The sequence below is a fragment of the Telmatherina bonti genome (assembly GCF_933228915.1).
Source record: "Telmatherina bonti genome assembly, chromosome: 19".
NCBI lineage: Eukaryota > Metazoa > Chordata > Actinopteri > Atheriniformes > Telmatherinidae > Telmatherina > Telmatherina bonti.
Window position 1 is genome coordinate 19,874,990 of NC_136617.1, and position 13,835 is coordinate 19,888,824.

The 13,835-nt window shown below is 40.5% G+C and overlaps 1 protein-coding gene across 1 annotated transcript in view; it reads left to right on the forward strand.

Moving 5' to 3' along the window:
• znf704 (zinc finger protein 704) overlaps positions 1-11,261 on the forward strand; it is a gene marked incomplete at both ends in the record, with an annotated part of 53,500 nt that extends 42,239 nt beyond the window's left edge. The window contains 7 exons of the mRNA XM_079259157.1: positions 2,258-2,361; positions 3,375-3,652; positions 8,081-8,181; positions 8,370-8,667; positions 9,560-9,685; positions 9,779-9,870; positions 11,147-11,261. Of these exons, the coding sequence (XP_079115283.1) occupies positions 2,258-2,361; positions 3,375-3,652; positions 8,081-8,181; positions 8,370-8,667; positions 9,560-9,685; positions 9,779-9,870; positions 11,147-11,261 (1,114 nt within the window). The remainder of the gene's footprint in view (positions 1-2,257; positions 2,362-3,374; positions 3,653-8,080; positions 8,182-8,369; positions 8,668-9,559; positions 9,686-9,778; positions 9,871-11,146) is intronic.
• Positions 11,262-13,835: the final 2,574 nt, after the last annotated feature.

Below are 13,835 nucleotides of genomic sequence, written 5' to 3' on the forward strand. Positions count from 1 at the left end.
GTTGATAATCGACAAAACAGGTTCTTTATACATAAAATACATATAAAGATGTCTTATGTTTGTGAAAATTGTGGCGTAGTTGACTGTGGGCATTTTTTATAAAAATGCTGCACTCCAAAAATAATCCCCTGGAAAAGTTTCTTTTTTCTTTTTGTTTTTTCTACTCAGAAAAGGACTCTGGAAATCCCCGTTAGCTCTGTTAGTTGTAGCTCTTCACTCAGGCCTTCAGTCCTCGGAGGCCAAAAATAAAAGCTCACATCTGGAGCAACGTACTGAGAGCTGCTTTGGTTAACAAGCCGTCTCAGGTTTGAGCGGAGCTGCACAGAAACTAAACATCAGTTGTGTGAAGCAGATCAATCAATTGTCATCCTCAAAACAATGAATAACACTCTTATTTAACACGAGACTGAAAATATAATGTAGTTTTAAGGCTTTTCTCTTGAAGCCTCTGTTTGAACAGCAGTTTTAAGTTGACTTAATCTTCTAACATGCTGTTGAGCATGTGGAGTACGGGACTTTCCCCCGTTTTTCTGTTCTATTTTTGACTTTCCTGGTTGCAATCATGCTGAGGGGGGGGGGGCATTTATGCCTTAAAGCTAAAACTAATTATTGTGCATCCCGTCTTGGTCTTATGTTGTTCTTCCAGTCTGAGGGGCAGTGATAGTTATCTCATGTCTCCAAGGTCTTCATCAGTCTACATCTATAACTATGCAGTATAACTGTACAATATATTTAAACAACACGGTGAGGCTTTTTTTCTGTGCATGTTATCCGTTCAGTTTGCAGATATGTGCAAACAGCAGGTGTTGGACGGCATTGCAGATATGTCAGTTGTCTTAACTTCAGCACCAGGCTGTTGTCTGCTTTGACTGTCTATTTCAAACCAGTAGTGGTTGAATTAGGAAAACCTGGTGAGGAGGCAAAGGTGGCCATTTTCTTTCCCCATACGGTTGATTAGACAGTGACCTTTTGCACAAATGCGTCGCAGAAGTACAATTCTCTATACTGCCGGAGCTAAAATAGCATTTGTTTGACTTTTTACTTAGGTTGAGGAAGTAAATAGTATCTTCTTTATGTTAACAGTTTGGTGCTGTACTGTACGCATAGCTATGAAGATGCATCTCTATCTGATCTCATGAAAACTGGGGATGACTGATGTCATGTTCCTTTAAGGCAGAAGATTTCATCATCATAATAGACTTGTGTGATCATTTGGCAGCCGCACACCATCGAAGCCTCCCTGGCTTTCACACACAAAGCTTTTCACGATTATAGTGAACATGAAGCACAGGTACGGTGTCAGTGATAAATCTGATGACATCTCTTTGATCACAGGGATCTTATCTCTCTTTTAGGAATGCTACATGCCAGTAGATTAAGATGCCTGTCTTCAAGTCTACGTTTTCTCCATGTTAAATAAATGAGACAAACGTTGGGTGGATTTTGTTACAGTCTGACGTTTGGATTGATAAGTTGTGTACTATGAACGCTATCATCCACATCTATGTGGTTTAGTTACATGACACTTTTATTTCCATTTGCAGTGTGGGATTTCAGCTGTTAACTATTGATTTATCCAGTGGATACTGGATTATTTTGTTTTAGTGAGAGAGTGGGGGCAGTATGCAGAACAAAAGGTCTGCTCTTTGTCCCAAAACATCTGGAAGAAAGAGGGAAAGAACACAAGTGCTCACAAGGTTGTTTGTCTGTGTGACTTTGGCCATGTGAGTAGTGTGATGGATGTTGCTTTTTTAATCTGATCATATAAACCAGAGTTTCTCACATCGATCTGATCTGTCATCTGTTTGCACATCATTGGAGTTATTCTTGTTCCCTGCTTTAAAAACAGATGGAATAAACTAACTGAATCATCACATTTTCATCCACCATGTTTTCCACATTTGCAATGTCTTCTGTGGTTAAATAGTAACAAGTTTTAATTTATAAAAATTGATCAACAGCAGGGAGATAAAGCATCTGTTTACATTAACATCTGATTTAGTTGCAATGCCGTTCAGCACAAGGTTGTTGTTCTTTGTTTTTGTGGAAGAACAAAGAAGAAAGATTTTTCACTTGTAGCAAAAAGGTGGCTGCTAACATAAGAACAACGGAAAACAGCAAAAACAGTTTATTTACATCATTTATTCTGCAAGTAACTGTCATCACAATGTTCAGTATCATAACATTTGTAAGAAAAGAGTGGTAAAAGATAATAATCAGTAACAGTTTCCTTCTTTTTTTTTTGTTGTTTTGCAAGACGGTCAGAGGAGGAAGTGGATATGGACAAGGTGACGGCTGCCATGGTCCTGACAAGTCTCTCCACCAGCCCACTAGTTAGGAGTCCACCTGTCAAAGTCAGCGGTAAGTTACTGAAGTACAAGCTGTGGGGGTTGTCACAGCAGAAGTCCTGTGACAACCAAACACGGACAAGTCGCTCCACCTCAAGTCAATAATTTGTATGTTCTGTGTATGCTGACATTTCCCTCCGTCACAGCTGTTATCTTGTGAATGCATGTGGAAGAGTTGGCTGATATATTACTGCCACCTGCTGTGCTGTAGGATTGCCTCGTCAATGAATTGCTCAAATCAATAGAGAAACACAAAGAGTCTGGATCTCAGCCACTCAACGTGGTGGCAGGAATCCAGAATGCCCCGCAACCACAGTCACATGCGACTGTCCGCTCTATCAAGCAGCCGGGTTCACACATGCATGAACTGGATTTGAAATACCAGCTATACATGTTTGAAGTGTGCGCTTTTTTTTTTTTAAATTCAGTGCAGCCAGTCATGTTATTTGCTTGAAAATGCTTATTATCTTTATTTTATTCATAACAGCGCAACACAAAACAATTTCAGACTTTTTTTTTTTTTTTTTTTCTCTTAGTAAGCCAGCCTTTCATGGAAAATGCTGCTGCTGAGACAGGTGTTTGATAAGACGCCCCACTGTGCACTTATAAAAATGTTCACTTAAAAAAGCTGGAGCTCTCTCACTTCATCTTTTATGCACACACACGTACACTTTTATATCCACACACACATAAGCCTTTATCTTTACAAAGTGAGATCCTTTCCTTCGGCTGATATTCAATAGAAACATGCCTTTGATCTATAAAAACAAGACCTTGGAAGTGTCTTAGAGGAATCACAGAGCAGGGGAGTAACTTTTATTTTCCTGTGTCACAGTCAGCGGTGTTGCTGTGAGGCTCCTCTATGAGAAGTGTAAACAGAAGTATCTGGATATGTTGGTGTCCTTAATAAACGCCTGAAAATAAAGTCCCAGCCATTGTTTGCGTTCCTGTAACGATCAGCCTCTCATTCCTCCTACTTCCAACCTCTTTTCCTTATATCTTTTTCTTCACTGTTCCTCTCTCCAGAGGGTCTGAGTGGCTCATGGAAGGACAACGGCTCAGCTGGACCCTTCACCCCATCCAGCAACAGCTCCTCGGGGGGCTACTGGAGCTGGTCTGCCCCCAGTGACCAGTCCAATCCATCCACGCCTTCGCCGCCACTCTCTGCCGACAGCTTCAAGCCCTTCCGTGTACCCAGCCTGGGTGGAGCAGGATCCGGCCCTGCAGGACCTGAAGACCCCAGTCTAGATGAGCAGGACGGCAGCAGCCTGCTCTTTGATGAGCCCATCCCTCGCAAGCGCAAGGTAACCGTTGGAAACCAGTGAGGGCAGAGTCAGCTGCATGAAACATGGTTATTATATGGTTGTTTTTCTTGGAATATAAGCAAAGCAAGACAACAATAGAGGCAAAAAATAACCTTTTTCTGTCCTAAATGTGTTCTTAAAAAGATCCCTAGAAAGTTCTTCATCAGATTTGGAATTCTGTGTCCATTTGCTTCTACATTACTATAATGTCCTCAAAATGTCGGTTTTTATCAGTTAGCATGTTTTAGTATCCATCAATCCCAAATGAAGAGTTGTAAAACTGGATTTATACTCATGCAGTGTCTGCATAAGGTCTATAGCTGCGATAGTTACAGTAGCTGTGAGAAACTACAATACAATACGCTCAAGTATGAGAGCACATTTCATCAGCAGTTATGCCGGCCCTACTATACATATATGCTGCATAAAGAGCTACTCACATACCATCCAACCACAAAGGAGTACTTCCAAAGAACTATGCTACAAACAGAGGTGCAGTGAGTTATAAGTCCAGCTTAAGTGGTCAAGAATAACCAAAAAAAAAAATACAAAGTCATTGAAACAAGTAAGTCAACGTTCAAAACAAACATCCCGGATGCTTATCTTAGAGATTTTCAGGACAGATTTTGTTTGTTAAAACACTTATTACTGAATTATTGTTTTTTTCAAACTAAAAACAGTCATGCAATTAAACTTGCATTAATGGTTTGTGAAAGGCTGAAATATAGAATAAAACAACTGAAATTAAAGAAAAGGCTACTAATGTGTGAATTAATCCAAAATGAGAAAACTTTTATAAAAACTGCTAATTTCACAGATGTTCAGAAGTTTCTTCTTTAGATCAGTAAGTTGTAAGTTGCTTTGGAAAAAAGCCTCTGCTAAATTACAGAATAGAATAAAATAGCATTAGGGATGTTCGATATTGGCTTTTTTAAATCAATACCCAATATACAGATCTTTTCTAACTCCTAATTTCTAATAATGATATCAACCGATTCCGATATTTTTGAAGTAAGTAGTACCAAACAAACAAAAATATCTGGAAAACTTTACATGATATGTTTTATGTTTTATCATTTTCACTTAGAGGAGACTTAGCTGAAGGCTTTATTATATATGTGCATGTTGTGTAAAGGTGATGTCATTAAAAAAAAAAAAAAAAGTAAAAAGATTAACATTGTTAATTTCTAACATTGCATTTTAATATCAATATTGGCCGATAATATTGGTATGCCAATAATATCGGACAACCCTACATAGACTAGAATAGAAAGTGACCTTCTGCCGCTTTGCGCCTAAGTAGTCATAATTATTTTTCCAACCCTGTTAAACACTTTTTCTCACTCCTCACTTCCCCTTGTCTCCTTTCTACACACCACTGACCGCTTACATCTACCCAATAGTTTTTCTGATGTTTGTGTGTTGTGTTTACTCCTTATCAGTGCTGTTGTGCTCTGCTCTGCCAACTATGTCATCCATCTATCCCTTCTTGTATCCTCAGGCCTGTCTCTTTATGTGCATCCTCCCCAAACATCCACCTTTCATAATTACCACTCGGACTGCACACACAGTCTCTCCACAACACCCGTAAAGATTTTAATACCTGTTACAGCAAACACAAAGATCCCTCCAGCATCATGTCTTCTCTCAAAAAATCAATAAGTACTCACAGGTCAGCTCCATGGTGGCGCACCAAAATGAAGTAATTGGGGATTTATAAGAGACAAAGGCACGGTGGGATAGACAGAGACATTCAGATAGGGCAAGAGGATGACATGATGGTTTACACATTAAAAATTAAAGAGAGAAAAGGAAGACAAAGTGGACCGGGGATGGAGACAAACGGCTTCTCTACCAGCTTAGATAACCACGTCGACTTTAATAAACACTTACACAAGCTATATGGACAGTGAAACATTTCACATAAAATTATCTGCACGCTTTTCTCGCGCTTTTTCTCATGGCAACACAATACTGTTTGAAGCCCCCCGTTTAATTAACTGTGAAGTGTTTCTTTAAAGAGAGCTGTCTCACGCACACATATATACACATTTTACACTGAGCAACACACAAAATAGGCTTTTGTTACAAAGACGAAACAATACGCGGGGGACAGATGATTGCTGTGTGCGTGCGTTTCTGAAAGGAAGTGAGCGGAAAAAAAACCATCTTGTCAAAATTAAATCAGCTCCCTCAACAAAAGTTTGATGGACAGGCCTGTAGGGCTGCTTCGAGTGGATCAGAGTTGGGGGGCACGAGGGCACAGAGGAGGCTCTTGGGGCTTTTGGCTGCTTGGAAAAAAAATATGCAATATCTCGCGGAAGCCGGTATGTAATTACAGTTGATGAACAAAAAGGAGCGTTGCCTGCATGGAGGCCAGTATAGCTCAATGGAAAGATGAACCAGCAGCGTGAGCTTGTTTATAATTCCTTTGTTTGCCATGTGTGTGGCAAAACTGTGCAAAGAAGGTGATATTTGACATAATATGATCAGTCTATTGTTTAGAACAACCACTTGAAGGTTTCTGTCTCCATGTTTGACTGATGAACCCAACATACCATTAATTGGCCAGAACGCCACTAAGCAACATCTGCTCTTTGACATATGAGACTCTGTACGCTCTCATCAATATTGCATGTGTGCACTTAAGAAAATGGGAAATTTTACCAGAATCCTGCGTCATGTCGACACATCCAGCCCACTCCCCTGCTCGCTGGAAGTCCCAGGTGTTACTTGTTTCCTTTGTTTAAATGTGGCTGAAAGGTAACTGTGTAATTAACTGTATTTTGTGTGTTGTTTGTTAAATCCTCCCACCATCCAAACTCACGCTTTTAGGTTAAGTGATCTCTTGTAAAATCTCCCTTGGATTGAATGCGAGCATGACTGGTTGTTTGTCCTGCTGTGTTGGCCCTGTGATGGACTGGCAACCTGTCCAGGGTGAACCTCGCCTTTCGCCCGATGATCGCTGGGATGAATCGAGCCTGAATTCGACTTAGCTGTATAGAAAATTAAAATAAATATTATTAAGTTACCAATTTCTGAATTCTGGAATAAGTTATGAATAATATGAAGATTTCCTCTGGTGATAGAAGTTGTTTTGTTGGACATATTGAAATGTCACGTTCAGACAGTGAGTCACGCTTCTTTTTGGGTTTTAGGTGTGGCAATAGGAAAGCTACGAACTTTGACCACTTTTTATTGTTATGTTTAGTTTGAATTAGTTTAGGTTAGCTTTCTTTAATTTTTGGTTAATGGAAAATAAATCTTTTCTATTTTTCTCAACCCTTTCTTTGGTTGGAAGTGCAAATACAAACCTACTGTTTACGCTGCTACAGCCTTTAGTTAAAGTGGAAAATTCTGGTACAATACATGTTTTATTCCAGCTCAAGTTGGTGCAGTGCAGTCACATTAAGCTGTTCCGTTTGTTCTACTCCTTGATTGTAATTTTTTCTTTTCGGATGCTTGCAGGGAGTCTTGTGCCTGTTATTGGCAGAGCCAAGTAAACACACGCGTTGTATGAGATGCCAGAGGCAGAAAGTCTGAGTGTACTACGTCATAGCGGCTAACTGGTGTATTTGGAAAAAAATGATTGGCCAGTGTCTCATATAAAAAACAGCTACTCCGTTACTCTGTTTTGTTTGGGTTTTTTCTCCTTAAAAAATGCTACTACAATAATATTACCAAATGATGGAGGATTTACTTTGACGGTTTGTTTGAGTTGTCTTCATTCGCTTTACTAGTTCAGTCCTGTATTCTGCCTTCTGTACACTTATTTGAAATAAACATGTGTCAACAAAACACATGTTCACAGTTAATCAAAACCATTGTTCCATGGTAAACAGATGACGGCGCCTGCCCTGCAGATGTGCCTGCATTCATTTTTTGTTCGCAGATTTCCCGAAATAATCAGAGACCGTTGTCTCGAAGTAATCAGCCGCCAGCAAGTCTGCCAAAAAGAGCTGATTAATTGACCACTTATTAATTACTGGTTCGAAGTGTGGGGAGCTGGTGTGGCAGCTGGTGTCTGGCTCAGTGGGACTGATGTGGCTGTTTAACCAGTTAACTCAACATGTCTTTCGGACAAGTTCACAAGAACTGGTTTGACCCCAAAGCTCGCGACGAACTGGCACCGTCCCAGTGTTTCTTCTCTTCCCCGTCTCCTAGAGACATCACTGATGCTGCTGCAAACACCAAACCAATCCAAACTAAAAACAAGCTTCATTTTTATCACCAATCGCACAGTTATAACCGGAGATTGATTAAAAATCTATTTAGAAGTTGGAAACTGAAACTTGGGTTAATATCTTAATGATCTTAAAGGTAAGCGTATTTGGTGACAGTGATGGCGGTGCCGGTTAGAAGATGAATCCTCGTCTTCTCTTTGAAGGGAGCAACACGCTGAGCGTTCATCTGTTGTGTTTCCTGCAGAACTCCATGAAGGTGATGTTCAAGTGCCTGTGGAAGAATTGTGGAAAGGTGCTGAGTACCACCGCAGGTATTCAGAGACACATTCGCACCATCCACTTGGGGTAAGACACCAATACACTTTACACACTTTAGGGGTTTGGGTCGTTCGCTTGAGCCTCCTCAACGCGCAGCTTCTTTCACTGTCAGAACAGCAGATCATTGATATTCAAAAGGTCCTGTGACATTGTCCTGACTTGTTTTCCCGTCACACAACTTTTTCACCGTCATCCTTTCTGCACCATCTCTCTAGACGTAACTGTGACTCAGACTGCAGCGACGGTGAAGAGGACTTCTACTACACGGAAATCAAGCTCAACACGGACTCTGTGGCAGACGGGCTGAGCAGCCTGTCGCCTGTGTCGCCATCCGTCCTCTCTCCTCCTCCTCCTCCTCCCCCATCGCCACTCCCTGCTCTCAGCCAGCCACCAGACTCCCAGCGACCCTTGCAGCCCTCTGACGCCAAGGAGCCTCATGCTGGTGGCACCACCCCGCTTAGCCGCTCCGCGCCCAGCGCTCTCTACCTCATCCATACAGACCATGCCTACCAGGTTAGTGCACACAAGCACACACCATCTCAGAGTTCAGAAGCCAAACTCACAAAATGAGCATTTAATTTTTTAATGGGTTAATAATCAGATTCTGATGGTCTTACTGTCTGTGCTAACAGTTGTTGTGTATCATCAGGCAGTGATAAATATAGTGTGTATTTAAAGGCAGAGTATGTAAGATTTCAAGGCGATTCTTTCCACCACCAGGTGGCAAACACCAGGTCGTGAGCAAAACCACAAAACTGCTACCTCCACAAACGACCACAGGTTGGCAGTAATGAGCAAAACTCACCCTTCACCCCTCCTCCTTGCCAGCTCCAATGAGGGCAGGAATCGCTTGTGAGCTGTAGCTCAGAGCCGCTCTGCAATAAATGGGCTTATACTCCCCCTACTGGTGGAAAAAAGTACTTTTTTTTTACTGGTCAGAAAACATTCAAGAAGCGTCTTTGTCATTAATTAAACTTGTAATTTAATAACGCATCAAATAAGGACAGACTGGAACCTACATGTTTAAAAAACTATCTAATTATGATTGTAGTTATTTTTTTAGTTAATTTATTCTGAAAATATTGAAAATCTTACATACTCTACCTTTAAGCACTTTTAAGTGTAATATAGTGTGATAAATAACTATCTGTTGGTGCTGATGGTTCCTCTTTATTAAAATTTATCTTACCATTAATCTTATTTAGAGTTACATGAATAAATAATTCTCCATGTTGAAGCACAATGTTCATAAAAAGTAAAAACATGAATCAAAGTAATTGTTAAGATGTGAACGGAAAACATACTCAGAAGTCTGGGCTTAGTGATTTATACATTAACTGACTAATGAAACAAGAAATTAAAAGTTGTTCAACATTTTCTGTGCCATTTGGACTTCTGCTTTCAGGCCACCGCTCCAGTGTCCATCCCATCCAGCAGCAGTAACTCTGCCTCCACCAGCTTCACCCCCACCAACAGCTCCAGCTTCAGCATCTCCTGGCAGTCGCCTCCTGTCACTTTCACCGGCAGCACGGTAAGGAAGCTGGAGCACACCTGCACCCGAAAACTTACTGACCTGTGTTCCTCTGTGGTTTTTAATGTTTACGCGTACGTGCTCTCTCTTCAGATGTCGCCCAGTAAAAGCCAAGGATTCGGCGAACAGCGGTCCCAGACCATCGCTGTGCTTTCATCTCCTCCGAGAGCCACTGCAGCCCTCAGGTACTGGACCCCGCTGCTCAGTGCGTCTCATCTGGCCTTTGCTTGTTAGGCTGAATAAAGACAAAGGAAATATCAGATTTAACGAAGGATCAACTGAAAACAGTGCATCTAATCTAATTTTCAACACAAAATAACCCTTACTGAGATGATCTTAACTCATGTGGCGAAAACTGTTACATATTCGCAGCATGGCTCTTCACAGGTCACCTCTCAAACTAGCTGGACTTTATGAACCTGTTTATTAATTTCTGTCCGTCTTCATATGCACTTCACAGCAAGAAAGTCCCAGATGGAAATGTGAGGGCTGTTGCAATGAACATAAAAGAATGGTGATAAGTTTCCCTGATCCAGAACATTCCTGGGACGCTGCAGTCCTACAGTTCATACATGAAGATGTTTCCTGAACGCAGTCAGATGTTTGATTTGTGGCTTTGTGCTGATGTTCATTTTTTAACTTGTTTAAGCTGTGTCAGAATGCTGTTTTGTACCCAATGCAGGCGTCGTGCACTGTTCCACTGAATCTCACAAGTTAAGCACCTAAAATATGGGAAAATCCTAAACCCATCTCCAAGGGTTATCATTCCATATTCTTCATCCCACACAGGCAGTCGCTCAGAACACAACAAGAACGTCAGAAATGCTGCAGGACAAATCGACTTCTGTCCTGCAGAGCACACTTGGTGCTCCCACTCTTCCCCTCTGTACAAACTCTGGTGCTGTTGCAGGAGCTCTTTGTAACTTATTGATATGTACTTGAAGGCATCGTTCTGCCTGGGTTTTAATAGCTGGTGCCGCAGAGCAAGAGTGCTGAGTTTTTGCTTCTGCTTTCTTTTGTCTCTTGGCTGTGTTGTGGATGCAAATAAAAGGAGGTTTAGATGACATAGAGAGTGATTTGTCTCCTGTACTTTGGCTGTAGATGTGATTTGTCCCTGATCTGCTCTGTGAGCCTGGTATGTAAACTAAATCTTGAGTCGCTTTACATGCAAACTGAGCTGAAATCAGAGACAAAGCTCACCTGTAATTATGTATAAACTAAAGCCCAATGGACTACTGCAGGTAATACACACTGAATACTCATTAGTACTTTACAATCTGACCATAAATCCTCAGTTTGGTATTTCATTGTTATGATTTATACCTTTCTCTGGTCCTGATATGCAGTTATATAATGTCTGACTTTGAGGTTTTACAAGTTTGGTGCTGATACTCAACTATTTGACGAATTTTCAGGGTTTTCCATCTAAACATTTCGGTTTTTGCTGTCTCTCCTCTCCAGTCGGAAAGTGCGCGGTGAGGGGAAGAAGTGTCGTAAGGTGTACGGGATGGAGAACCGCGACATGTGGTGCACCGCCTGCCGCTGGAAAAAAGCCTGTCAGAGATTCACTGACTGATCATCACATGCCAAACGCAACGCTGCACCACCAGGCGCAGCAGTTGTTGTCCAGAGAAAGGGGGCATCATTTTGCATGAGTTTCTTTTTTTTTAATGTTTTTTTTAAAAATGTTTTTCCAGCTCACAATCGCAACTATTCGTCAAGCTCTGGCTCTGCCCTTGTCCTCACCTCTCCAATTTCAACTCCACTGATTCATTCTGGCTGTGGAGGCGTGCAAAGGACGGCAGGATTTTTTTGTATTTTTGTTTTCTTTTCTTGTGTTTTTCCACATTGCCGTCCAGGATTCCTTACACTGCCTCCCTCTTCCCCTCATTCCCAGATGTGGGAAACCCCCAGTGCAGCTAAATGATGTAAAAAGTAGATATAAAGATTTCTCCTTTTTTTTTTTTTTTCCATGTTGGGTTCAGTGTTGCATCTTTCTATGTTTTGTACAGCTCTGATTTTTACTCTTGTCAAAGAAGGGGTCCAAAAAAAAAGAGGCCAAAAGCTTTTTTGTGTGTTTTATCAACAACATAAAAACCTTTTTTTTTTTTCTTCTTCTTCTTCTTCTAAAAGAGGAATGGGCTGTTTGATGAAGGATGTTACAAGAAATCATGGAGGGGAAGCTTGTGGTTTTTGTTTTCCCTTCAACCTGCTCATGTGTTTATTTCATTTCTGGACGTTTTGAAGTGATCGTTTTATCACCGACATCATAGCCTGTCCTGCTACCGCAGCGCTGTTTGCGGCCCCAGTGGGAATACTGGAACTGTCCGATGGGCGGGAACAAGAGGGAAGAGAAAGAAACACAAGGTGAATGATCAATGCAAACAAACAAAAAAAAGAAAGAAAGCAACAACAACAAAAAGATCCAATTTACTGTCCAGAAAAGCAGATGGACCAAACCACATAAAAACCGCAGCAGCATTCACACAAACACAAGTAATCCCACGCAGTCAAAGCAGAGGATTACGTCACTTTTTTATCCAGTTGATTCAGTTGTTTCATCTGGGGTGTGATTTTAAAGAAAGCAAAAACCAGCAGTTTAACTTGGGGGGGGTTATTATAATATGCAGGACTATCCCAACAGCTTCTCTGTTGGGATAGTCCCAAAAGTTCCTTTTGTTAAGGTGCCATGTTTGATGATTTATTTTTTCCTCTTGTTTTGAATGAATCTGTTTACCAACCTGCTAAAGGAAAGTGTGTTTAAGACCTTCCTGACAGTACTGGAAGTCAGCAGCATAAAAGATTAACATCTCATAAGAAACAGAGACAAATAGCCCCCTCCTCCTCGAAGTATTTTATACTTTTCCAAAGGGAACAAGGAGAAAAAAAAAAACCTGTTTACAGACACGACAAAGACGCTCCCTCTATTTTATAAAGCTGAAATGGTTTCTGTGTACAACTGTGTGTGCTCAATTTCCAATTTTACTAGCGAGTGCAAAATAACAGCAAAAAGAAACGACAAATGTGGCCACATCCCTTCTCGAATTAGTGTTTTTTAAGAAAAGTGTGGCAGAGAAAACTTGTACGCCTGATTCGTTCCCTTTGTTGTTTAATGTTCACAGCACAGATCAGTTACTTAGCAAAATCTCTCAATATAACTCATGAAGTTTCCTTTTTTTGATTTCCTATCGTTTCATTGTGTTAATTTCAACTTTAGCTTTTTTCTTTTGTTCAAAAGCAGAGAAACTCACAAGGCTTGAGATGACAAATGTGGACCAAGTCTAGTGTCACTGAAGATGTTATCTGCTTTATTCTGTGTTGAAGTCCAGACAGATGTGTCCACCAAGCAGGTCGCCTTGTCTTGTGGTTCCCGGCGAACTCTTCATTGTGTGATCGTTGTTTAAATGCATGGTGGAATCTCGGTTGGCATTTCCGTCATGCATGCACACACAGGAGCAGAAAGAACCAACACCAGCTGATAAACTTCGCCCATTTTGACATACAGTACTTCCACATCTGCAAAGCGTCGCTCTTACATTTGTCTCTGAATGATCTGTTTTTTGTTTTTTTTTTTTCTTGTTTGTTTTCACCTGTATATATAGAGTTATATCCTCTCCAAGCTCTCGTTGTTTTATGGATCTGTATGTCTGCCAGCTCATGAACAAGACATGTTTGTGTGTGTGTTGCTGCGAGGAAACGATGTTCTGTTCAAGCTGTCTGGCTTCTGTTGTTCTGAACATATAGAGAGCCTTAAAGGCAGATCATTGTGCTTTTGTGTCATTACATCGATGTTTAAATCAGAAACATTTAGATTATCTCAAAACTCATTTGCCCTTGTACAATGTGAACATATTCTTGAAGAAAGACAAATTATATACAAAAAGAAAAAGAAACGTTTAAATTCAAAGCAAAAGTAGATATTAATTTTTATCTTTTTTCATATACACACACACACACACACACACACACACACATATATATATATATATATATATATATATATATATATATATATATATATATATATATATATATATAAAATACACACACACACACACACACATATACTGTTTATTCTTTTTATTTTCATGTTCTGCTGACGGAGATTGCATTTATTGTAGGAGGAAGCCTCCAGGATAAGTGTCATTAC